Genomic DNA, 26,945 nt, shown 5'->3' on the forward strand with positions numbered 1-26,945 from the left:
GATAACATAAAACGTGTCCAGCAGCCCCACACGTCTACACTGCTGAGAGGGATACAGGAGGACGGTTGGCCAGAACTGAAAATAATAGGTGCACAAAGTGACGTCCGGTGGCTAAAATTTACATTTCAACGGGAAAAAGGAATCTCAAAGTTTTGAGCTTTTATTCTTAACTACCAGATGTGCCAAAAATGCTAAATTCATTTGTGGCCAATGAGATAACAGTTGGCTCCGTGGATAACACTGTTTATCTATCTGTCATCTTTTCCTTCCTCAAAAGAAAGGGAGAAAAAAATTTTAGGGGCAAACGTCAACCAGTGGTCCAGTGGATTTATCCTGTTTGGACTATACAGTGTTTGAGAGAGAAATGTAAAAAGTTGCCTCTATTGAAAAATCTGGAGATTCTGCATGACAATCTGGCTTTCCTGCTTCTCTTTAAAAATTGGGACACTAGGCCCTGAGAAATGGTGGAGAGTGTTTGTATTAGAAGCTACCCCACAGGGTCAGGGGGCTCTGGCTTCGCTTACCGTGACCTTGGCTTTAACAGCTGCCAGCTTCTCTTGGGCAGCTGCGAGGTCCGAGGTGGCTTTGCTCAATGCTTGGCGCTTGGGTTCCACGTCACAGAACACCTCGTAGAACCTCACAATGTTTATGACCCAAGAGCACAGGCCTGCAGCCGCATAGGACTTGGTGGCCACAAACTCCGGATTGAACTCGGGGTCCTGCAGATATGGCCTGATGGCTTTGAGGCAGTTCTCATGAATGTTCTCTTTGTCAAAGTTGATCAAGGAGTCCAGGAAACCATCCACTTTGGCCATGGCGACCTTAGCGGCCTTCCAGCTCCGGTCCTTGGGCACTTTTCCCCCGGGCGCCATGAGCGCCATCACGGCCGCACTAACTTTGCTGACAGCCAGGGGTGGAGAACCAAAGGACTTCAGCTCTGTCAGGTTGGTCTGAGGAAAGACGAGGAGGCTGTTAGAGGAAAATGAATGGGCTTCCTTTGTCCTTGGCCACTGATGGAGTTAGGCTCTGGAGTGATTAATCTGAAAGGGCTGCTTTGAAGCCTGCAGCAGCCCTCTGAATTTTAAATATCCTGACTCATCAGAAGGAAACCACAGCTACTCCCCAGGGGCTTCAGACTTCCCTGATTGGTGAGCCGAGACTCAGCTATGTTTTTCCAGCACTTTAACGGACTCTCTGCCCATTAGAAACACACAATTATTTCACATTCGACTGAGAAATATAAGGATGCCAACATACTCTGAGATATGCAGCTTGCCATGAATAAAAGATAAGGTTATTATAAATTAATTTCCATCCTGGATTGAAGAGACTAGCACAGTAATTCAACTAATTTTTTTTTCTTTAATTAAACTGCTTTGTTCCATGAGCTTGTTCTAACTACACTTGACTGTCCTGATAGCCAAGTGGCATTTTCTGCCAAGAAAATGTAGACCGAAAGCTATGCACAGCCTATGCCATTGCTGCCTCTGCCTGGACGTGGGTTTGTCCGTATACTCTTAAGTTTCACTTGCTCTGGAAAGATAGGACTGCAAGTATTGATCTTGGCAAGTCACTGAAACTTTCCAGGCCTCAGTGTTTTCATCTGTAAATTGGGAGCAGGGGGACCCCTTAATCAGTAAGTGAAATTGTGTCATAAATGCATAGGAAGTGGATTTAAGGTTTCCTGTGACCATCACTGAGAAGCTTCTGACCTCGAAAGCACTTGCATCTGAGGCTGATTTTGTAAAAGGGGGAAAATCTTGATTTCAAAGATTAGGTCCGTGTGCCACATTAATTTGGGGTGCTCCTGGGCCTGGAGATCTACATGCGAGGGGGATTTTTTTTCTAGCGTCTAACAGCAATACCCAGGAAAATACTCTGCTTGCTTTTGCAACTATTTTCACAATGGGTCATGACAAGCTTGTCAAGGGCAGGAACGAGAGACAGCACAGATGTAGGAGGCAGGCCAGTGTGCCTGTCACAGTGGGCTCCCCTGGGTGGCAGAAGGCAAAGTGAGAAAAGCCAATCAGAAACAAAACCCCCACAACTGTAAAACGTTTAAAGTTAATTATGTTCGATGTACTGCATTAAGAAAACATAAAAATATGTAACAGGAAAACTGAATTCTACAACCCAGATACATATTTCAATGTAATTCCTTCTAGTCTTTTTTTATGTTCATAAATATCTATACATTGATCACACCTCTTTTGGGTTTAGTGACGAAAACCCAGCTGAAGTACAAAGGGGGATTTTCTCACTCGTGTATCTGGGGAGGACGGGCTTGGAGCTGTAAGTATGAGAGGAACTGCCTTCTGAATGTTTGCAGGACTCTCCAGATTATTTCTTGTTTCTGCTTCTTTTCTGCATACCAGTTTCCTTGTCTAGCAAAGCACATGACATACGTCTCTGACCTCAACTAGGGTCACTTTCTCCATCTCGCACTAAGCTCCAACCCCAGTCACTTTCCAGCACACGGACTGCCAAGCTCATTCCCACCTGAGCCCCTCTGCCTGGATCACTTCCTCCTAAACCATTTGCATGGCTGATCCCTTCTCATTCATCAAGGTCTCATCTTAATTCAAAAGTCCTCACACAGAAAGACTCTCCCTGCCAACTTTCTCTTCTGAGTCATTTCCTATCTGAGCACAGAACTCAGGGCAATCCGAAACAATTACCACTTTTTCCTTGTTGAATTACCATATTCCTCTTCTTCCTGAGAACAGGAACCCCGTGTCAACCACTGTAGCCTCAGTGCCTAGAACAGAAACTGGCACGCAGTAAGTACTCATCAACATGTGTGTTGAACGATCGAATGGAATGAATGGGTGCCGGCAGCTCCAGGCTGCAGCCTTCACTTTGCAACCAGCCGGAAAGGAGACTTTTTCTTCCATGTAAGTCAAAATAAAAAGGCCCTGGGAAATGATCTTGTTTAGTTAGGCGAGGTTTCTGAAGCCAACCACCTCAGGGTAGGTAATACGGTACTGCTAACAGGAACCCAAGGATGGAAGGGACATTTCTAAGGGCCCTTGTGATTACACTTAGGGCCCACCGGGGTCATCCAGGACAACCTCTCCAGCTCAACATCCTTAACTTAATCACACCTACGAGGTCACTTTTGCCATATGAAGTAAAAGTCACAGGTTCCAGATATTCGGGTATGAATATTTTTGGGGATGGAGGAGGCATTATTCAGCCTGCCATGTTGTTCTACCAAACAAGTGTAATTTTTATTTGGTCCAGAGAAATATTTGCACATATGTAACAAAGATGTATGCATAAGGATATTCGTACTGGAGAGACAAAGAAACTAATTAAATACTCAACAATAATTATTAAACAATTCATAGAGTACAATTATAACATGGAATACTATGAAACATTAAATAAGTAAGGTTTTAATGTATGTAGTGGCATGAAATAGTCTTGTTTCAGGAAGGAAAGTCAGTTGGCATTATCCATTTATATTTCAAATATGATACATTATATATGTGCATTTGTACAAATATAAATACACAGATAAAGAGTCCTCTCTTGGGAAAGCACTAGGGCTGGAGTGGAAAAGAGGGTTGCCATATCTTACCCTATATATTTTATACTATTTGAATTATGTTTAACAATGAAGATGCCATTATATGCTATTTGTATAATAAAAAAAATTCCTTGTAAAAATTGCAAAGCAACCAAATAGAAAATTCCAAGTAACTTCGTAGGGGGGAAAAAAAACCCATGAAATTGCAAGCAAAACTATTCCTCAAGTACGGCAGGAAAAGTTTTATTGGATTTATTTCAGTTTAGCTATAAAAGTGAAATGAAACTGCCAAAGCAGATACTTAAAATGTACAGAGACTCACGACCAAGCTCTGATGTATGTGTTCTTTGTGCATTAATTAAAGATTCGTTGTTAACTTTGAACATGAGAAAACGGGGAAAGTGTCCTTAAATATCAGAGTCCTGTGTATGCAGAGGGTCTGAGGATACTCTGGGGGGTCCTTGGGCTCATGAAGCAATACTTCCCTGATTACATGTCATACAGTCTGAGCTATTCCACGTCATCAGATGGGGGGTGGGGGTGGGGGTGAAATAAGTCCTGGGGGTGTAACGTATAGCATGGTCACTACAGGTACCAATACTGTATTGCATGTTTGAAAGTTGTTAAGGGAGCAGATCTTAAAGATTCTCATCACAAGACAAAAATTGTAACCGTGTGGTGAGAGGTATGTTAGTTAGACGTATTGTGGTGATCACTGCACAATATGCACACAAATATTGAGTCAGGATGGGGTACAACTGAGACTAATATGTTATATGTCAATTCTATCTAAATTGTTAAAATGCTCTTTGAGATCCATTAATGGGTGGCAACCGGTGGATTGTAAATGCTGGTCCCCAGTTAAACTTGGCAGTGACGCCAAGTGACGCCACGGTGTTATAATGATCTTGCCCAGCCCACCTCTAGGGACTCATTTCCGTATCACCTCCCGGGGGCCACCATGCAGCCACGGCTCAGACACACCACACCCTTTCATGCATCCATGTCTTTGCAAACATCAGTCCTCCCTGAGATGGTCTTTTCTACCTCCTTCTCCATCTTGTAAAATGGTCACCCTGCAGTCCTTGCTTCTATGGGCTTTCTCTTCCCCAGTTCTACCTGGCCAGGCAGTTAGATGCCATCTGTGCTCTCAAGCCATGGAAAATGAAAATGTTTTTCTTTTTGTTAATGTGATACATGCAAAGAATTTATAAACTCTAATAGAACTACAAGGCTTAGGACAAAACACAGGCCCACTACACTCCAACTCCAGCTCTCCAGAAGCCACTACTTATAATGCCTTCCATCATTACTTCCACATTTCACTCCTTGTCAATAAAGAACATGCTTATGCTGCTACGTTTTTTTCATTTTAGATGCTATCAAATGACTTCCTATTGTAGAGTGTGAATATTTAGTTATCTTTACTTGTAGAGTGTGAATATTTAGTTATCTTTACTGCCCTCCTTTCCCTCCTAATGGTTCATTATGGTTATATAATTTTTTTAAGTTAACGTTCAGTATATATATGATTGTGATTATTGATATTGTTTGCCTTGGCTTATATTTTCATTCATGTATACCTTACATTATTTTCTGAAGTTAATAAATACTTTTATTATTTTTTGCTGATAAGGTAACTTTTAGGCGAACACCTGAAAGAAGAGGAGAGAACCCTCGGGATACTTGGGAGAAGAGCGTTCCATACAGAGTGAATTTCTCATTCAAAAGCCTTGGGGTGTGTCTGTGCTGGGAGTTTCTGAGACACAGCAAGAAGGTCAGCGTGGGTGGAGTGGAGTGACAAGAAAAGAGTAGTAACTGATGCAGCAGGAGAGGCAGGTCAGGCAAATGCATGTAGGGCCTTACGGCCATGGTGATGACTGTGGAATTTTATTTATTTCAATTTTATTCTGAGAATAATGGGAAGCCAATGGAAGATTATGAACAGAGGGGTGGTATGGTCAAACTATCATTTTTAAAAGGTCACTCAGATTGCTGTAATGGGCAAAGGCATTGCTGTAGCAAGCGTGTAAGCAGGGAGGCCAATTGAAAGGCTGTTGAAACGATCCGGGGAAGAGATGGTGGTGGCTTGGGCCAGAGTGGTAGCAGCAGAGATGACAAGAAGCATTTGAATTCTAGATATACTCTGAAGGTAGAATTGATAGAATTTGCTAATAGATTGGATGGGACTGTGAGATAAAGAGCCCGTTAATTCTTATTTGCCCTTTCTGCGTAACAGAGAAAAGAAATCGAGGGATCAAGGACTACAGTGACTTGTGCCAGGCTACACAGCTAATTAGAAGAAAGCACCTATCATATTACTTGGCACATAGTAGGCACTCATTAAAAATGAGTTTCACTTCCTTTGTGGCAGAGATACATATCAAGGCTTCAAATTCAGTGCTATTTCCAAAATCCTATCCTATCACTTCCATGAATCACATGTCTACATGTTTATTTCTACCAGTAATCAATTGATTAACCAGCCAACAAATTAAGCAAAAGTATTTATGGGTGTTCACTTTGTTTCCAGTTTCATGGAAACAGAAGCGATAATTCTGGTTATAATGACATCTACAACAAACACTTACTGAGTGGCTGCCAGTTATAAGCTACTTTTCATACACTGTCTCATTTAATCCTCAAAACAACCTAATGGGGACTATCTTACTATTACCTCCACTTTACAGATGAGGAACTGAGGGCTCAGAGAAGATCAAGTCATTCCCAGAGCCACACACAGTAAATAGTTCAGCCAGTATCTGGCTTCCGCTCATCTTAGAACATATAATCCCTGTGTCAAAAGATCTTATGAAATGATCAGTGACCACTACATGACGGCAGATAAATTAAGTGGCCCATCCCTTGTGTTCTAAAAATCAGGAAAGGGAGAGATAAATCTAGAATATAAGTTTGATTTTGAAATATGAGTAGGATTTAAACAGCATGAGAGAAGGAGAGGGAATCCTAAATGATGGGGAGGGGAGGAGTCCTATAGTCTAATCAAAAGCCGAGAGGTTGAACTGGAAGCCACCATAGGGGGGGTCAGAGAAAAGCCTGGCCTGGCTGTATTACAGGGTTCCAGCTGAGAAGTGGTGGCATAACTGGGCTACACCTCCAGTTCCTGGTCTACCCAATGATACCCAAAAGTTACCAGTGGAGAAATCCTGTTTTCTATTGATGTAGGGTAGCGAGCAACTGAAGGCCTTCATAGGTCCGAGGGCTGTTACTTTTAGGGAGCCCCTCCCCTACATCACACAAAAAGAATACTCAAATGAACTCATATTTCACATGTCAGACAATTTACACATAACTATACGTAACAGGATTTTACAGTGTACCCAGTTTAGTCTCAGATTTGCTGAGGCCCTAAGGCAACAGGTACTACCTTCCCAAAGGAGGTGTGACATGGCTATGCAGAGCTGATGAGAGAAGGTGTCAAAAGACCGGTGATTTCACTCTTGAACCCTTCCTCTGCATTGAGGGTAGAAAAGAGTCAGGAATTTGGAGATTAAGGGAAAATTTTTAGTGAGAACAGTTGGTGAGTCCCACTCATTCTGCCCTTAAGGGAAGGTATGAGGCATCTGCCCCTTTCACATCAAGTCTAGAGGGAGGGGCTTTAAGGAGACCACTAGGAGAGCCCCACGGTGGCCTGGGGTCTAACTTACATACCCCAGAAATCTAGGGTGTGAGAAGAGGTGGCTGGCCTCCTGACATTTTAACTAGGGACAACATGCTGCTTGGGGCGGCGATCACCCTGCGAGCGTGTTTAGAGAAAGGAGGCACAGCTGTCCCTCTGGAACAGAGGCAATCTGCTTGCATGGCACACCTGGCATAGGTTGTGTGAGACCTTGACCGCACAGCCCAGGTAAAGGGTCAAGGGAATTCCTGGACTCTGAGAAAAAGGAAGAGAAAGCAACCTACAGGGGAAAGATTGCAGGGATGGGGGAGGGTCTCCAAAGAGCCTGTGCGAGCATTCCGATGGAGAAGGGGTCCGCCTTTCAGTCCCTCTCCGATACCAGCTCCCGATGACATGAGTCTGTCTGCCTCTCTTTCTCTTTCTCCCTTTGCCCCTCAGCCATGGTTATCCAAATGGGAAAGAAGCTTAACCGTGAAAAATGATAAAAGGAACTAGCTAACCACACGCTCTCCCCAACACGTGGAACAAATTTCAAGAGAACCAAAATAAAATTGCCTTATGACTGTATCTCAAACTTCATGCTTGTTCTACCAAATGGTTACGCATATGAGTTGAATTTAGTTGACACACAGTTACATTCAATGGTTGACAACCAATACTTGCTAATTTTGATTCGGTAGATTTTTTCCATATTTTGGAGACAACACCTTATTTCACTTTCATATCTGAAACATTTTCCTCGGGCCTTAAAAGGAGCATGATGGGTAAAAGGGCCATGGGATGCATGGGCTGTAGATCTCGGGGTTTGGATTCTGAAGAGGAGCTCAGGTCTGGCTCTAATATTGAGCTTAGTGACTCCAGGCAAGTGAGTCCTCTTCTCTGGGCCCCGGCTTTCCCATCTGTGAAGCAAGGAGGCTGGACCAGTTGGCCCTTCCTATCCCAACTGATTCTAACGCTCTCATCTCTGGGATTCCATGGGTAGCTTGTGGAGCCTGACGTACAAGTCCGTTTAAATAACTGTTTGCTTAATGAATAAACTAGTGACAGCTGTATGCCACCCAAAGCCCTCCCGAGTCTGCCCTTCTATCTCTTTGGCACATGGGGGTACCGAGTTGTTTTTGGGTCAGAGGAGGCATCTGCTCCTCCCCGGAGGGACGAGCAAGCTCAGCAGACACTCCTACCTTGTTGAGGGTGTTGAGCGCGGCCTGGGCTGCGGTGAGCGCTGGCTCTGCTCTGGCCAGGTCTTCCTCACAGGCCCTCTGCTTCTGCGTCACCTCCAGCATGATGACAGCCACCTTGTCCTCCTCCTCGTCTGCCGTGGCTTTCTCTCGGCTCACTTTTTCAGTCTCTACTCCCACCACCTGAATCAGCTTATCGGCATCCTCGTTCTTCTGCTTCAGCTCCATTTCCTGGGTGGCCAGCTTGGCTTTCAGATCGTCCACCTGCAGCACAGAAGCACCAGGCTTATCGGGAGCAGAGGGACTTTGGACATGGTCCCTGGGGACCTGAGGCTGCAGAGCAGAGAAGGATGCCAGCTCCTGATGCCAAGGTGCGAAGCTAAGCTCTCAGCCGGGACCAAGCTCCCCGACCTGGGAAAGGAAAGGGACACCGGACTCCCTCTTCTCGCCCCTCTATAGTCAGTGTGTGAAGAGTCTAAGCAACACATGCCCTCGCCTTTCTTTCTCCTTGATGCCCACTGACTCGGGCTGCTTCTCACTGACACTGGTGCCTACGTCTTGTAAAGCTTCATGTGTCTAACGTAATACTTGGCACATAGTAGGCCCTTAATAAAAATTAGTCATTAAGTAATTGAAATTGGCCATTGTGGGGTATACCAGGGATTTAGCAAGTTGCAAAAAGTGAGTGCCTGCTGTGCATCCTGAGAGACTGGGTATGTGAACGGACAGTGGCCAGGCCATATACAAACGTAGAACTCTGACCCACAACCTGCAGCAGCCTGCTCAGGAAACCAACCCATCACCTACAACAACCAGCTCAGGATGGCAGCCTGCCGTAAGGCAGACTTGTAGGAAATCAGCCTACCATCTAGGTAACAAGCCAGGAAGACAAACAATAAACTCTCTAACAACTGACCCAAGATGGCCAGAACTTGATTAATAACTGACAACTTCCTTAATTTTTGTCTCTGCTTCCAACTCAGGACCAGCCAGAGAAAGCCACACATGCACCCCTGACCGATCACACAGGATGCCCCACTCCTGGTGAGCCCACCCACAGCTGCCCCAGGCCAGCAGCCTCCATCGGGGCGCACCCAACGCCTTTCCTTTCTTCCCACTATAAAGCTCTCCTACTCCTTCTCCTGCCTTTGCGTCTCAGCCAAAACGCAAATGCTGGTGGCTGACTCCCGGGAGCGTAAGCTCTGAATCAAGTGCTTTTGCTTGTTCGCCTTTGGTTGGTCTTTGTTTATTTCCACAATCCTTATAAGAAATAGATGACCGGGTTGAAGTGGGACAGCAAGCATCCCAATGGTCCAGACATGCTGGGTTCCCCATCTAGCTTCCATATTCATGTGCCTGTGGAGGCAGTGATGAAGTAATGGGAATATCAGCACCTACCATGTTTCCCCGAAAATAAGACCTAGCTGGACCATCAGCTCTTATGCATCTTTTGGAGAAAAAATTAATATAAGACCCTTATATTACTATATAATATAAGACCTTATAAGGTCTTATTTTACTATAATATAAGATCCGGTTGTATATAATTAATATAATATAATATAATATAATATAATATAATATAATATAATATAATCAGGTCTTATATTCATTTTTGCTCCAAAAGACCATTAGAGCTGATGGTCCAGCGAGGTCTTATTTTCAGGGAAACACGGTAGGAACTGTCTATTTCTCTGATCAGCTAGAAAGAGATGAATGGTTTTCTATGCATATTCGATTCAGTAGAGTGTGGTGGTTCTGATCCAGCAGCATCTGTATCACCTGGGCACTTGTTAGAAATGCAGATTCTCAGGCCCTCTCCAGAGACTGAATCAGAAATCCTGGAGGTGGGGCCTGGCAATCTGTGTTTTAACAGGCCTTCTGGGTGATTCTGGGGCTTGCTTAGGTTTGAGAATCACTGGCCCAGTGTTATGGCCCTTTCACATGCAAAGCGAAGACTCATCTATTTATTTCTGGAAAGGAAAAAAGCCATTTGTATTTGCAATATAGCCCATACAGTTTATATTCCAGAATGACCTCCTGTCTCTCATTTTTCTGCAGTCTATTTCACGCGACAAGCAAAGATTACTTCAGAGCTCCTGGAATACGTCAAACAGATTCAAATGCTTTATGATGCAAAATACATAAGGGGAAATATAAAATGGAGGCTTAGACGCTGCTGATAATTCCCTTTTCATGGCAGATCAAAAGAGAAGAAAAAGAACGCAGGGAAAAAAAAAGAATGCTCTTTAATTTTGTGTATTCATAGAAACTGGAGACTTTGCATTAACCTCAAACAGAGGCCTGCTCCCTAGAATACATCTTATATCCCCAAGTTGGAAGGTTAATCCATTTTCATCTCCCGTTGTTCAGCTGCAGAGAGTTATTTCTACAAGGACAAAGATGCAATTGTAAATCAAAATGATTGAACCACATAATCACTCCAGTCAGCAAACACACCAGTAACTTTCTGTTCCTTTTTAAATCTTGGGAGATTTGAGAAAATTGAAGTGCTTTTTTTTTTCTTTGTTGTTGTAATTGTTTGTTTTGTTGATTGCAGATATGGTTTATGACCTCAGGCCCAAGGTAAATAATCACCTGCACTGTGAATGGGAACTTTATAGCTCTTAAGCTGTGACATGGAGTGACAGGAGGGTCCCGCCAGTCAGAATTAGGCTATTCCCCACCTGCTACCGAGAAGGCATAACTCAGGTTCATATCATGGCTCTTCTGCAACAGAACAGGACACTGAAATAGGTTACATAAATTTTTCTCTTCTCTTTTTCCCTTAGAGCATTCAAGCCCTACTCTGGACCTCTTCTTACTTAGACACGCCCACACCGAGGGAGGAAGAGTGCTGCAAACACTTTCCCTCAGTCTTTGCCCCATGAATATCGGCCACGCATGGTAAGTGGGGGGATGTTGACTCACTGAGGTAATGATAAGATGGTGGAGGGAGACCCTCCCTTCTTCAAGGATCTGGTACATGATGCTAAAAAGAGAGGCCAAGCTTCCCAGGACCTTCTCCCTAGAGTTCCAGAAAGAGAGAACCCACGGTAATCAACAGCAAAAAATACTCCACTGAGGGCTGGAGGCCTAGAGATATCCTCCTTCTTAACTCTGAGTTCATGCAGTTACCCAGTATTTCCTGATATGAATTTGGACTTCAAGCAGGCTTTCTTCTTAGACATAGATGTTGCCATCTACAGAAGATATTTGTTACATTTACCTGCCTACTAAAAAGTTTTACCCTGTTCTGGTAACATAGGTTGGTTTTCCTTTGGAGAACTTCACCTTCCCAGGACCTTGTAGTTTGGGTGGGGTGGACTCCAGTGGTTATCACTTGATGCTGGCTTGGCCCATGAGAGTATCTAAGTCACAGAGATTGGTTCAACTAGGGGTAAACCAATGACCTAAAGAGACCAGTTAGAGCCACTGACTGTTAACCCAGGAACTTGGCTGTAAATACTAGGAAAGAGGCACTCCTTTATATACTGGGCACTCCTTTTTATATTGGGATCTCTGTTCTATACTGGGGTTGTAAGCAGACAGAATACAGGTCTGAGTTGTCAGAGCCACGGGGGTTGCCTGCCTGAGCAGGGACAGCTAGCGAGTATCTAGCACCAGCCCTGTCCAAATTAAGCTCCGTCCCATGCTTTTCAGTTACTTGAATCAATTCATTTCTTTTTATATTGTTTTGTTATTTTGCCTATTAGCTGGATTTTGGTTAGTTGCTATCAAAAGTGTCCTGATAAATATATCGTGTAATCTAAAAATTTTTTCTCTCCTTCTCTTCTCTTCTCTCCTTTCAATTCCCTTCCCCCTCCTGTCCCCTTCTGTCCATTCCTTCTTTTCATTTCCTTTTCTTGTTGCTAAATGAATTTGAGTTAGTTTTTCTTTTTTTTCAACTGCAGCTAAAAAAGTCCTGACAAATACATCTTATCAACTTCAGGTAAATTTGGTGGCCTGAGAATATTTGAAACCCTAAAATGAACTGAATTTAAAGCTTTCCAGATTGACCGACATATGGATTAAATCCTATATGCAGTGGTCTGTAGGCCTTTTGTGAACATTTCTTCAATCTACCAGCCCCACTTCTTCATGAATACATCTGAGTTAGATACAGAAGCAAGAACAACAGTAGGTTCTGAGGATACCAGTGAGAGATGAAGTGAGACCCAAGTCAGGGTTGGGTGCTCTGACCGTATCAAGAGAGAGAAAACAATTTACACCTACTGTGAAACTTCAGCTGAAGATGAAGTAAAGACAGACGATGCCACCTACAGACCCAGCAGGACCAGCCATCCATCATTAGAGGCAGTGGGAACCGCAGGGCTCGACCATGATGTTTCATCTACTGCTTCCTGAAAGCTGACACCACCACAGAGGTGAGGAGGAAAATACCCCTCCGAGGAAAACAGCCCAGAGTTAGAGTTAGAACTCTGAACTGACTGCCCTCCAAAGACTGAGTAAATTTTTAACCTGAAGTGACCAACTCAGCCTGAAATGCAACATTAAGTGCTTTCTACTTTTAAATGGAAAAAAAATGGCTCCAGAGCTAAATTATAATAAATTCAGTTATAGAAAAATAAAGTTACATCTATAACCACTGAATCTAAGCATGAAATTATATATAGGTTTTATAAACTTTACTGTACAATTGTTCATTATTGTCATTATTACCATTATCATTACTACTTCCAATACTACAATTATTGGCTAAATAAATTTGGAGTCTGAGCCAGAGCTGTGAGATTCATTTAGTCTCCTCTCACTAGACTATGAACACCAAAAATTGTCATAACTGGGTAGTATGACACTGATGCAACATAATTCAAGTCATTATCCTCATACCAGATTATGATAAGGTACTTCAGTTCTTTCTACCAAAGGAACAGTTACAGATGAAGGGTTTATATGAGCGCTAGGAACCCTAGATACCATTTTTACAAGAAGAATCATGATTGTAATTCTCAGTAAATGTGGAATGTACACCACGTACACAGTATTGCCAAGACCCACCCTCCATCTCCACTCTGAGCTTGCAGGTGATTTAGAACTTGTTCATTGGTTTATTTGTCTATCCATCTATCACCTACCCACCTATCCATTTACAGAATACCTAGTATGTGCCAATGAATCCTGGTTTCTGCCCTTGAAGGACTGACAACAATATAGAAACACTATATACTGGAGAAGAAACATAATTCAAGGATGGAACCACAGAGAAGGGAAAGCTTAACTACTCAAGCTTAGAAAGGGCTTCTGGGCAGGGGGGTAACTAATTGTTGAGGTCTTGACAGTGACAAGCTGACAAGCTGAGGCACATGTAAAGACACGGAGATGTGAGCTACCTGTGGAATGTTGAGGGAACTACAAGTAGTTGGTACTGTTGGACTTCGGGGTACAATGTAATAGCAAAGAGGAATAAAATGGTGGCGCAATAAGCGAGGACACAATTTTACAAGTTCTGGCAAAGATCAGAAAAGCTGAACTATAATGTATAAATCATTAAGACCTACAACAGAGAATACTCAGATGTCTGCCTTGAGCAAAGATCATCCAAAGTGCAGGGTGGAGGTCGGTCCACAGCTATGCTGCCCCATGTGGTACCCACTAGCCACTTGTGCTTAATGAGCACGGAAAAAGTGGCTCGTCCCAACTGAGATGTGCTGCAAGTATCATCATACACACTAGTTTCTGAAGCCTTGTAGAAAAAAAAAGGAAAAGATTTCATTAATAACGTTTTACATTGATTACATGTTAAAAGGATAATATTTTGCATACGTTGTGTTAAATAAAACATATTATTAAACTAGTAATAAAATTATATTCAATTAAAATATTCTATTAAAATAAAACTCAGTTGGTTCATTTTCCTTTTCTTGATTCAGCTACTAGAAATTTTAAATTTCATACATGACTTGTAGGATATTTCTACTGGGTGATGCTGGTCGAGCGTGCTGGCAGAATCCAGTCAGGGAGACCACACAGAATGCTATTCACTAATTAATACAGTTAGCCAGCAAAGATTTAATGAGCGCCCACTCTGTCCAGGCACTTTTTTAGGCACTTGGGACACATCAGTGAATAAAACAGACAAGGTTCCCTGTCCTTATAGAACTTATATCCAACAGAGGGAGATAGACAACAAAAAATAAACACGACAAATAAGTAAATTATATAACATTTTAGACAGGGGTAAGTGCTATGGGGAAAAAGGTAAAGTAGAGCAGAACAAGGGGATCAGGAGTGGTATGGGGAGGTTACCGTTTAAAATGGGGTCATCAGGGTAAGATTCATGGAGAAGGTGACATTTGAGTAAAGAATTAAAAGAGACGAGGGAGTGAGCCATGGGGATATTATAGGAAAGCACATCTGGGGAATGGCTAATGCCAAGGCCTGGTATGTCTGAGGAGAGAGCAAAGGAGCAGTGCGGCAGGAGAGGAATGTCACATGGAGGAAGTAACAGGAGATGAGGTCTGAGAGGTAACAGGGCAGGGCTGGGGAGGAGCTTTGGAAGCCACCGGAAGGAGGGAATTGACGGCTATCACTCTTTCTGGGGTTTGAGCAGAAAAGTGACATGATCCAATTTAGGTTTTAAATTCATCACTCTGGCTACTCAGTTGATGACAGACGACCGAGGGGCAAAAGTGGAAGCAGACGAATGAGTTAGAAGAGTATTGCTGCTTCCAGGTTAGATGTCGGGGGCTCAGGTTAGGGTTGTAGCTGTGTAGGAGGTACAAAGTGTTGGAATTCTGGGCCTATCTGAGGTTAGATCCAACACTGATCTTTTTTTCTGGGTGAAAGTTGTGAGAGAAAGAGAGAAATGAGAAGAGTCAAGGATGACCGCAAGGATTTCGGCCTGATGGGTGATGCTAGAGGTTGTGGGTGAAGCAGGTTTGGGACGGGGGAGAGAGCTGAGAGTTTGATTTCTTGAAATAATCCAGATAAGAATTGTCTAAATCAAGACACTAAAAAGAGGAGAGGGCGGCCAGATGGCTCAGTTGGTTAGAGTGCAAACTCTTAACAACAAGTTTCAATTCCTGCATAGGATGGTAGGCTGTGCCCCCTTCAACTAAAGGGTGAAAATGGCAACTGGACTTGGAGCTGAGCTGCACCCTCCACAACTAGACTGAAGGACAATGACTTGACTTGGAGTTGATGGGCCCTGGAAAAACACACTGTTCCCCAACATTCCCCATAAAAAAAAAGAAAAAGAAAAAAGAGGTGACATTTAAAAAACAAACAAACAAACAAAAAGACAAAAAACACCAGGGGATACAGCAAGAGGGGTACATCTAAGAGATATTTAGAAAAATTATAGAATTGTTAATGCTTAAAACGGGGAAGTGACAGAAGCGGTGGAGTCAAAGTTAATGCCCTAGTTTCTGATCTAGGTAACTGGGTAGGTGGAGTGTTATTCACTGAAGAAGAGAAGGTGGAAAGAGAAGAAACCAAAACTGATGCCAAGACTTGGGAGGACTCTCCACGGACTAGATGCAGACAGAGCTGGATGCACCCAATAGTATAAGCAGGCTTCTCCTTGTTAAATAGAGATCATCTGAAAAAGGAAAACAGACATTTATGCTTTCTTCATGGTCTGCTCAAAGACACAGGGTCTGCCCAAAATAGATACTGGGTGCTGTTCTGTGAGATGTCAGAGCACCTTTCCCATTGCTTGCTCTCCAGCAAATATCCTCTACACAGACTGATCAGCAATTCCCAGAGGATCGTGGGTGGGAGGCAGAACAGGGGCTGCTGGAGACGCAGAATGTTCTGAGTGTACCGTAGGTAGGGGCAGATAGGAAGAAGAAATGGCGGCAGACATAAAAAAATCTGCTGGTACTGCATTCTGGGATTCTTTTCTATGCTGTTTCCTACACATTCAGAGATTGAGAGAACCAGAAAGTGTTTGGGAGAGAAGATGCTTTGTTTCTACGACCAAGGTGTCCACCCGGTAAACTGCGAGGACCTGGACTGGGATCCGTGTATTTCAATCTGTCCTGAACTGCAGCTCCAAGAAGGGGTTTTGATCATGACACAAATGGACAGAGAGTGGTGTCATTGACAATTGTCACATGCCATTTATTGACAAGCATTGAGTTTGAACAGATGACTCACCATTCCTGAAGGTAAATAAATAAATACGAAAGGTCTTTACATAAATACAGAACAAGGACAGGAATAGCATCTAGAAGACTAAGAAGAACACAGCTCTGAAAACGACTCATTACTAGATCTAGAAAAAACATCAAGAAAGCTGTTTTGCATCATCAACAGAATGGTTTCTGAACTATAGTTGCAGGAAAACAGGCTGAAATAAAAAAAGCAACAGGGAAGGGAAAAGGATGAGATGAGGAAGGGCTGTTAGGATATTAAATATGTAATAGCATAATTAAAGTCTTCGTTGGAAGCATAGGAAGGAGAAGCAATATTACACACTGTTAAATTAACGTTGTTGAGGATAAACTTGAAAAGCTCCCCTAGAATGTGACTCCTTACCTCCCACTGCTTTACCACGCGGAAAGTTGTTCCAACAACTTTATGCAAGGCTGAACTTGAGAAAAAGGCCAAAGGGATAAAAGCAATGAGTGAGGACATAACAGACATGGAGCACAGGGAACCCATCCAGCTAGTCATTGCTCCTGGACGAGAGGCCAGTGCAGACGAACACAACCATACAACAGAAGAAACATTTCCTACGCAGAAGAAAGAATATGAGTATAGATTGCAAGGGATCACAGCAACCAATTAAACGAACTGAAATCCTTTATATACAATTACATCCGAAACTGAAGTGGGAAGAAAGAACAAGTCAGAAGAAGGAAGCTCAACAGAGCTATTCAGAAGGCAAAGCTCTGAGAACATGACTTGACATGAAACACTTAGATGTCTCCAGGAACATGTGATGTCCAGTAGTTTAATTGTGCAAAGGCATGAAATTCACTGCCTTAAGGAGAGGCAGGTTCTGCTGCGGGTAAACAGAGCCCAGAAAGGGGCCATCAAGGGATCAACGATGTTTGGTGGGCATGAGCAAGGGCAGAGAAGGTGCTAGAGTTGTCCCCAGTTCTCAAGGGAAGAAATAAACCTGTTCCATTTGGAAAAACAAGTAGAAAAATATAACAAGGACAGGACAGCAGGGGCCTCTTTTGATGGCCAACTACTTCGGAATATATGAGGAAATGCATGAAACGAGACAGGATTTGTTTAAGAAATTAGGTTCCAAAGGCTCTTTGACGGGTAACAGTGTAAGACAAAAGAAACAAAAGAATATTGGTAAACCCTGCAACCATTTCTCTCAACAGTTCATTGCTTTTGGTTTTGAGGATGGAAGGGAAGTGGGCTGGAGAGGACAGGAAAGTAGTGGAAAAGGAGGAGATGGCAAAGAGAAAGCGAAGAGGTGTCCTAGGGGATTCCAGCATCCATGAGAGGGAGGAGACCAGAGCTGAAGCTGAGGGTGTGCCGTTCTGCTGGAAGAGCTCAGCCTTACTTTCTGGTTTCTGATAACACTGGGGCCTCTGGAAAAGCAGACAGGACTTTTGGACTTCGACTGTGACCCTTCCAATTTTCGGGAAAGGGGCCTCTCCCACTTTCTCTCAGTGCCCCGCAGCCAGGAGAGATTGGAAGGATGTCACCTACCTGGGCAGAGGTGCTATGGAGCTTCAGAAGCCCATTTTCAAGCCGCTCCATTTTGCTCTTGAGCTCTTTTCCTTTCCTGCGCAGTAAGCTCTGGTAGAGTCTGATGAACTCCAGAAATGATTTGGGAGTTGTGTAGTTGTAACGCTGCTCGTTGCTCAGGTACGACTGGGATGTGTGATTGACACTTGTGTGGACAAAAGCCATGAACTTGCTAATCGACTGCTTCACTGTGGGCTAAAATCAAAGAGCAGGAAATAAAGACATAGTCTCGCCATGAATACTGGAGGTGACTCCCCAACCCCATTGCTTTGCCTCAGAAAGTTCTTCCAACAACTTTATGCAGGCCTGAACTTGAACCCTGAAATTCTGGACACAGAATTCCTTGCACCCTGAGGTGGAATGAATCTTGAGGAGTGTCTCTTTTCCCCTCTCACCTCAATGCTCTCAGTGTTCTGCAAGAAGCGAAGGCTGACAGACTCCAATGCCTGCTGAGGCCACTCGTGAAACCAGTCGATGGCTGTGCAGTTCACAATGGCTGGGAACTTCCTGCTGCGGACCCTCAGCTTGTTCCCCACAGGAGAGAAACAGAGAGTCACCTGAGAGGTCAGAAGGGTGAGAGAACCAAAAAGGTATCAGAGAAGTACTCACAGACAGACAGATAGGGCCTTGGATTCTTAACTTCCGAGAAAATTGAGAAGCATATCCCACAGAAACAAAAACCTGTAAATGCTAGCCGGCCTTTTCAGCCAATGAAGTAAGAAATGTGAGCCTGCATGAGGCAAGAGGGCAGCCACTGCCCATGAAGCAGATGAGAAGGGCCTCCTTGCAAAGGCTGAGAAGGTCATTGCACCCTCACCCCCACTCCCCACGCCCAAGACAACAGCTGTACCCAAAATGTCCAGAGACACTCCCCTGAATCACTTTTGGTCCTGTCTACTCTGGGCAGTAAATCCTTCTATACCTTCAGTTGTCGGCGGACCCGATCTATAAAGAACTTCCAGCAGTTCTCTCTGTCGTCAACCAGACCTTGGCTCTTGACTTCATTCCTCACACTGCTGATGATGCTTTCCACTTCATCATCGGAGTAGAGATCTGGGACCTCTCCTAGGGGGAAGTGAAGCACAGATGGGCAGCTGTGGCATCTCTCTGCATGATGCAATGGTACGTGAGAAGTTGTCTAACCTTGGGACACAGGCTCTTAGGTTTTTAGGCCATGTTCTAGCACTCTTGCTGGTGAAACTGGACACATACCACGTCTTCTCCAAACCAAGGGCAGGGAAAGAATACATAAAATAATGGAACAGGATGTGTAACACCCTCTTGTCCTGGGTCAGCAGCTGGTAGCACAAGAGCTTTCAACTGCCTTTTCCACTTTTGCTTGAAGCATGTATTTACTAACTACTGTTATAGAAACTGTGCTCATAAAGAACTTAATACTTAGAAGGAGAAATAAAACTGATGCAAAATGGCTCTAAGACCTGGGGAAAAGAGCCATAAGAAACATGCAGATTAAGTCCATATATTCCAGAACAAACTATCACTTTTTATTGGAGCAAAAGGGGAGAAAGCAGGGGTGGCTTCATGGAATTGAGTGTAAGTATGACTTCTTAACCTAATGGGGAAAAGATGAATATTCAATACCCAGTAGTAGGAAAACTGGGAAAACTTATGCTTAGATTCTTACTTTCCACTATACACTAAGATAAATTCCAGATGGGTCAATGACTTAACTATTAAAAAAAATAAAAAATGATAGAAAATAATTTTATAACTTCTGAATGGGGAAGGCCTTTCTAACTAACACAAAATTGGTATGTTTAAAAGAAAGATAAATTTGACACATATAAATTGATACATTTTATATAAAAATAAATAAATTTACATGAAAATACAAAAATTTACATGGCGAAAACACCATAGGCAAAGTAGAACAGCAACAACAACAGATTCCAAAAAAACAATTAATAAAACATGTTTTCCAAAGAAGATATACAAATGGCTAACAGTACATGAAAAGATGCTCAAAATCTTTTCCTGAAGATGCTCACTAATCTTCAGGAAAATGCAAATTAAAACCACAATGAGATATCACCTGACACCTGTTAGAATGGCTACTATCAAAAAAACAAGAAATAACAAATGTGTGTGAGAATACAGAGAAAAGGAAACCCTTATATATTGTTAGTGGGATTGTAAACTGCTATGACCACATGTAACCAAACGTATGATGATTCCTCAAGAAATTAAAAATAGAACGACCATCTGATCCAGCAATCCCACTTCTGGGTATATATCCAAAGGAAACAAAACCATTACCTTGAAGAGATGTCTGCACTCTGATGCTCCCTGCTGCATTATTTACAGTAGCCAAGGTTTGAAAATAACCTAAGTGTCCATTAATGGATGAACAAATCAAGAAAATATGGTATATATATATATACTAAAAGGAATATTATTCAGCCTTAATAAAGAGAGAAATCCTATCATTTGCAAAAACACGGATGAACGTAAGCCATATTATGTTAAGTGACATAAACCAGACTCAGAAAGACAAATACTGCATGGTATAATTTATATGTGAACCTTAAAAAAAAAAAATTAAACTCATAGAAACAGAGAGTAGAAATGTGGTTGCCAGGGGCTGAGGTGTGGGGGAAATAGGGAGAGGTTGGTAAAAGCATTCCAACTTTCATAAGTTGTAAGATGAATAAGGTCTGAGGTTCTAATGTACAACAAGGTGACTATAGCTGCTAACACTGTATTGTATAATGGAAATTTGCTAAGAGACTAAAACTAAAATGTTCTCATCGAAAAAAGGGGAAAAAAGAAAACGAATGTTTAATTCAGATTATAGTTTAATAGGTAATCTCCTTAAAATATAAGGAAACTCTTTATAAATAAAGAAACTATCAATAATTCAACAGAAAGATGGAGTAAAAGATGGATACGAAAAGAGAGTTCATAGTACAGAAAATACAAATGTGTCTTAAACATATGAACAAATGCTTTACCTCACTTATAATAACAGAAGTGCAGAGGGTGCCCCCAAAAGTACATACACATCTTAAGAAAGGAAAAAACTGTATTAATTGTAATACTCAATATATACCGATAACAAAAGATGTATACTACAAGTCACGTTTGACTTCTGTAATTACAAGAGGTACCCAAAGTGGTTACCATCAGCATAATTTTAATACAGTTTTTTCCTTTCTTTAAATGTGTATACATTTTTTTGGCATCCTCTGTACATACTGAGACAATGTTTAGTTACATTTTTGTCTGTATACATTAGATTGGCAAACATACGAACAGACACTCAACCTCACTCATGACAATAGAAATGTACTTTTAAACTACTCCTAATTATTATTTTTTACCAGATTGGCAAAATCTGAAAGTTAGATAAAATACTATATTAATGTGGCAACATATGATGAATAAAAATTTTTTAAATCCTAACTAAATATGTAAAAGTAAATATATAATGACCAAGTAGATTTTATCTTGGAAATGAAAGGATGGTTGCACATTAGAAACATACATGAAAAAAAAAAAAAAAAAGACTATAGTAATAGATTTTAAAAATAAAACAATATGACCATCAAAACTGATGCATGAAAATTTTTAAAACTGTTAGCAAACGAGGGTAAATGAGATTTCTCTTAATCTGATAGTAGATATCTATCTCAGATCCTAAGCAAACATCATATATAATGGTAAAATGCTAAAATATTATCTTTCAAATTAGGAACAAGATAAGTGTGACTGCTATCATGTTATTTATTCAACATTATATGCAAAAAGTCAAGGAAAAGAAATTAAATGTATAAGGATGGTTAAGAAAACAATAAAGTTATTTTTCAAAATCTAATTCTCGTGATGGAAGGAGAACTGACTCTGGGTGATGAACACACAATGGGATTTATAGATGATGTAATACAGAATTGTACACCTGAAATCTATGTAATTTTACTAACAATTGTCACCCCAATAAATTTAATAAAATAAAATGGAAAAAAAAATCTAATTCTCTACATAGAAAATCTAAGAGAATATACACATAAACAACAAGAACTCCTAAGTGTGTTTGACAACCAGGCTGCTGGATACAAAATCAAAGTTGGAAATAAAATGGCATTGCTGTACTTTGGCAAAAAAAAAAGTCATTTTAAAAGTCATTTAAAATACCAATAAAAACCATAAGGCAGGTAGTCATAAATATAGAAAAAGATGTACAAGATCTTGATATAAAAATTGTCACACACTATTGAAGGGCATAAATAAAACCCTGCACAAATGGAGAGAAGTACTGTGTGCGCAGGTGGATGATTCAGGATTACCAGTATCACAAAGATGTGATTCCAATAAAAGAATCAAACAGGTTTCTTTTTTGATCCCTACAAGCACATTTAAAAATTTATATGAAAGAGCAAAAGGTTAAAAATGGTCATGATATTTGAAGAAGAATGAGAAGGAGGATTTGTCCTACCAGAAATCAGGTCTCCTTATAAAGGAGTTAAAGCAGTGTGAGAGTGATACTGGAGTAAATGAATAGAACAATGAGTGAAAAACCTAGAAACAGACCCAGATATAAACAGGAAATTGATACTAAAAATCAGTGTGCAGACAACGATTGGACTAATCAATAAGTGATGCTAGGATAATTGAATATTAATACCAAATAATAAAACAAGAACACCATACAAAAATACATTCCAGGTGGGGGCGGCCAGATGGCTCAGTTGGTTAGAGTGTGAGCTCTCAACAACAAGGTTGCTGGTTCAATCCCACATGGGATGGTGGGCTGTGCCCCCTGCAACTAAAGATTGAAAATGGCGACTGGACTTGGAGCTGGGCTGCGCCCTCCACAACTAGATCGAAGGACAACGACTTGGAGCTGATGGGCCCCGGAGAAACACACTGTTCCCCAATAAAATTTTAGAAAAAAAACACCCCAACAAAACACGTCCCAGATGAATTAAAGACATGAACAGGAAAAGTAAAACTGAAATGATTTAAAAATAAAATACAGGAAATTATTTTCATGGTGTCAAATAGGACAAGATTTTTGAAACAGAGCACCAAAAGCACAAAGCATAAAAAAGAAGACTTAAGTTTTACAACATTTAAACTAAATCAGCATGACAGAAGTCAGACACAGACTTCAAAAAGATATTTACAACCCATATAATGAACAAAGCGCTAGTATCCAGAATATATAAAGAACTTACAAATCCATAAGAAAAAGACAAAGAACCCAATAGCCAAAGAGCAGACTATGTAAATCAGCAACATACAGAAGAGGAATAGCTAATAAACACTTGAAAAGATGCTCCAAGGTCATGAGTAAAAAGGAGAAAGAAAACAATATTTCATTTCATACCCATTGGCAAAAATCTGAGTATGTCAGATAAACCAAGTGTTGGTGAGGTTAGAAAGAAACAGGTTTTGGTCAGAGAGAAACAGGTATCTCTACTGGTCAAAGTAAATTTGTACAACTACTCTGGTGAGCAACTTAGCACTTTTTGTAAAGGTGAAATGCACAAACCAGATAATTTATTATTGTTATCTATGTTTTGGGCACCTATTGTAAAGAAACTCTTGTACATGCACAACGGAAGTTTCTACCGTTGCATGGGTATTTGCTTTATTGTTTATATATAAAATACTTTGTGAAGAAATATAGAAAAACATGAACAGAAAAAAGTAAATGTGGGTGGTGAGAACGTGAAAGCTGTGAGGGAGATTCAGAAATTGAAAGAAGAGCTAGAATAGAACAAAATTCTGAATTAGGAACCAGGAGGTGGGTTCCTAGCTCAGATGGAAGGGTTGGCCTTGGAAAAAGGAATGGTAATATGGCGGGAAAGGAGAAAACTACAACGAAAAGGACACACATAGACAGATGGGGAGATACAAAGGTAGTTGAGAGGCTGATACTAAATGATGTGAGTTTTCTCAATGACAAAGATGAGACTGGAGGTAAGAATGAAGGAAACACCGGGATAGTAAAATCTGAAGACACTGGATATGACATAAAGGGGAACGTGGTTCACTCCAGGATATTCTGTGAGTCTCAGAAAAGCTCCTTCATGTGTCCAATACAAGGCCTTAGGTAGGTACTGAAACTTTGTGGACCTGGAGTCATATACAACCTCCTCTTTAAAGTTCTCCACTGCCACACGTTTCTTCCTTCCTCCAGAACCAACACTGAGATCTAGCATCATGGAAATGTTAGAGACAGCAGAAGCCACCCATGCTACTTCCTTGTGGATTTGGCAAATGGTCTGTAATTAATCAGACTGATGGGAATTACGATTCTATTCATCACTGAGGCTGCTACCCTTCCTTGTACTACTGTGTCTGGAGGAAACTTATGCCAACTTTCCAACAAATCCTACAAAGTTTGACAACACTCATCCAGCCAGGAGTTTACTAAGAGTTTTATATTAATTAGACTTCATCATTTAAAAGGTGAAAAAACAAAACAAAACAAAACAAAAAACCAAAACACAGATTATCATGAAAATGATCATTTACTTTTTTCCTTAATTGAGCCAACTTGATTTAATTTCCATTCATTAAGGTATTTCCCAGCACGTGTATAAAACAATCTGTGCTACAACTTGACAAAATCAGTATCTTATTAATGAAATAACCCATTTCAGCCTCATTTGATTAAAATAGGGGTCAGAGAAAACTGCTAGGAAAATGAAATGATACTTAGCACATGTTGGGATTCAAAAAAGTTCAGGGCAGTCTTAAAAAGAGAATGCTCCAGTAGAATCAGTAGTGGCCACACTCATCTTGCTTAAGGGACTGACAGCCTGCAGCATCTGTATTCTTTTTCTCCTTCCCTCTCTGATTATCTGTATTTCCTTATCTATTAATACCTTAGAGCCCTCCAGTGAGAAACTGGAGTCCTTTTGGTCTTATCATTTGTAATAATAAAGTCTGCATTCTTCACCTTTCTCTTATTTGAAATACATAGCTTTTATGTCCTGTTGGTGTTTTATGTCTAAGATCACGGATATTGAGGAAGCAAACTATGGTCTATTTGCAAAATCTGGCCCTCTGCCTCTTTTTGTATGGCCTGCAAGTTAAGCATGTTTTTTCTGTTTCAATTTTTAATGGTTGAAAAAAATTAGAATAATATTTAATGATGTGTGAAAATCACAAAGTTCAAATTTCATTGTCTATGAATAAAGTTTTATTGGCCATAGCCACACTCATTCATTTAGGTATTGTCTGGCTATTTTCACACTACAGTGACAGAGGTGGGTCATTGGGAAGAAACTGTATGGTCTGCAAAGCTGAGAAAATTTACTTTCTGACCCTTTATAGAAAGAGTTTGCTGACCTTGGTTTATGCGAGACCCTTAGTGCCAAGATGTGAAAGCCTCTAGGCCATTTAGAGATTTGTTCTTACCGTGGTGGTGTTTGTTACAAGATGCCAGGAACTCATAAGAAGATCCCCAGATGGAATATCTGGGGACAAACACCTCTGAATTGGGAGCAAAGTTTGCCTTTTCAGATTTGTTCTTTCAATTTCTCCTGACAATATTCCTGTCACTTATTGTGTGATGTAGGTAGTCATGCAGAAAGCAGGAAACAACCACCAGAGGGATTCTGAGATGTGACAGAGGCAGAGGCTATTTAAATATCTGAACAGTTTTCCTCCTGAGACCTAAAGTTGGGAAATCTGTTTCCGCCTCCAAGTGCTTGCAGGCTCTGTGTGCTCATTCACACATCCTAGATCATAATGGAAAAGTGAGGCAAGTAAGGAGGCAAAGAAGTGGGTCCAAGGCAACTGTTTTTCTGTACTAGAGTATCTCACCCTGTATTCAGTTAGCTACTAATGAAGGGATTCTAGCAGTGAGGAGAATGGATTGGAAGGAGATGGCCTCCGAGGTAAGGATGTCTGCATTTGTTGAAGCAAAAGATGAAAAGACCACTAGTAACCATGATAGAGAAGATATGGATTCAGAAATAGTTAAGGGGTAAAATTGGTGGCAACTGATTATCTCTTGTATGTAAGTGGTGAAGGAGAGGTCGGCAATGTAGGAGAAAACACAGAGAGATATGGTCTCAAATAACTTGAATGAGAATTTAGTATCACATGAAGAAAAGAAAAGGCTGATTGCTCAAGTATATTCCTGCATTACCCTTCCGGCATTCCTGTTTGGCAGCTAGCTGGAGAACCAAATTTGAATTTCCAGTGTCTGTTGTTTAAGGACGCATCCAAGGAACAGATCCAGCGATACCACGAAGTATGCTTAGGAAAGCAGACACACTTTGCCTTTTTTTCCTCTCAGGAGAACTGGGCCGGAATTTAGCTTCTGTAAAGCAGAGCTGGACCATCAGGGCATCTAGTTCCAGGTGCTCATGAGAGAACAATCCAGTGCTGTCTGTTACAAATACTTGCAAATTCCACATTCTCATGTGATGTGTGCAGACCACTAGCATGTCAGTCTTAGATCTAATCCAAGGCACATTGGAGATGAGCTGATCGTTTCATGCTCTATATACTAAGAGGAGATTTAGCCCAAATATTAAAAACAACAACAAAACCCAACCTGGTTCAGAGATGGAGAGGCATATGACATTAAAAGAGAGGGGACACAACTGGTTATAAACGATTCCAATAGATCATACAGAGGCTGTATAATACTCATTTTTGAGCACAGCACATACTGACTGGAACATGGGAGCTTAATAAATGGTTTTGAATATATGAGTAGATGGAAAGTGACCCAATTAGGGCCAGGGAAGATAAATCTTAATTTTGGAGTGAACAAGTAAGCCTTTTGAAAAGCAAAAGGAAAGTCCCAACATAAGATCCCAAAGTAAAATGAAATACGACAAGTGGCAGAGTTAGGAGAGGAAGAGATGCCACACCTAGGACAGACTATGGCCTCTTAGCTGGGACATGAAATGCGCATGCAGTAACATGA

At 41.4% G+C, this 26,945-nt stretch overlaps 1 protein-coding gene across 2 annotated transcripts in view; it reads right to left on the reverse strand.

The window, feature by feature from the left end:
- Positions 1 to 26,945, reverse strand: part of DNAH9 (dynein axonemal heavy chain 9) — a 241,202-nt gene that overhangs the window by 76,629 nt on the left and 137,628 nt on the right. The window contains exons 29-33 of one of the 2 annotated variants that reach the window (XM_074319350.1): positions 18,954 to 19,096; positions 18,427 to 18,588; positions 17,993 to 18,226; positions 8,354 to 8,614; positions 525 to 950 (exon numbers count right to left, since the gene is read on the reverse strand). In XM_074319350.1, coding sequence (XP_074175451.1) covers positions 525 to 950; positions 8,354 to 8,614; positions 17,993 to 18,226; positions 18,427 to 18,588; positions 18,954 to 19,096 — 1,226 coding nt within the window. Of the gene's footprint in view, positions 1 to 524; positions 951 to 8,353; positions 8,615 to 12,586; positions 12,705 to 17,992; positions 18,227 to 18,426; positions 18,589 to 18,953; positions 19,097 to 26,945 lie in introns of those variants that run through there. The other variant, XM_074319351.1, reaches the window with a different exon arrangement.

The sequence above is a fragment of the Rhinolophus sinicus genome, linkage group LG15, assembly GCF_036562045.2.
Source record: "Rhinolophus sinicus isolate RSC01 linkage group LG15, ASM3656204v1, whole genome shotgun sequence".
Taxonomy (NCBI): domain Eukaryota; kingdom Metazoa; phylum Chordata; class Mammalia; order Chiroptera; family Rhinolophidae; genus Rhinolophus; species Rhinolophus sinicus.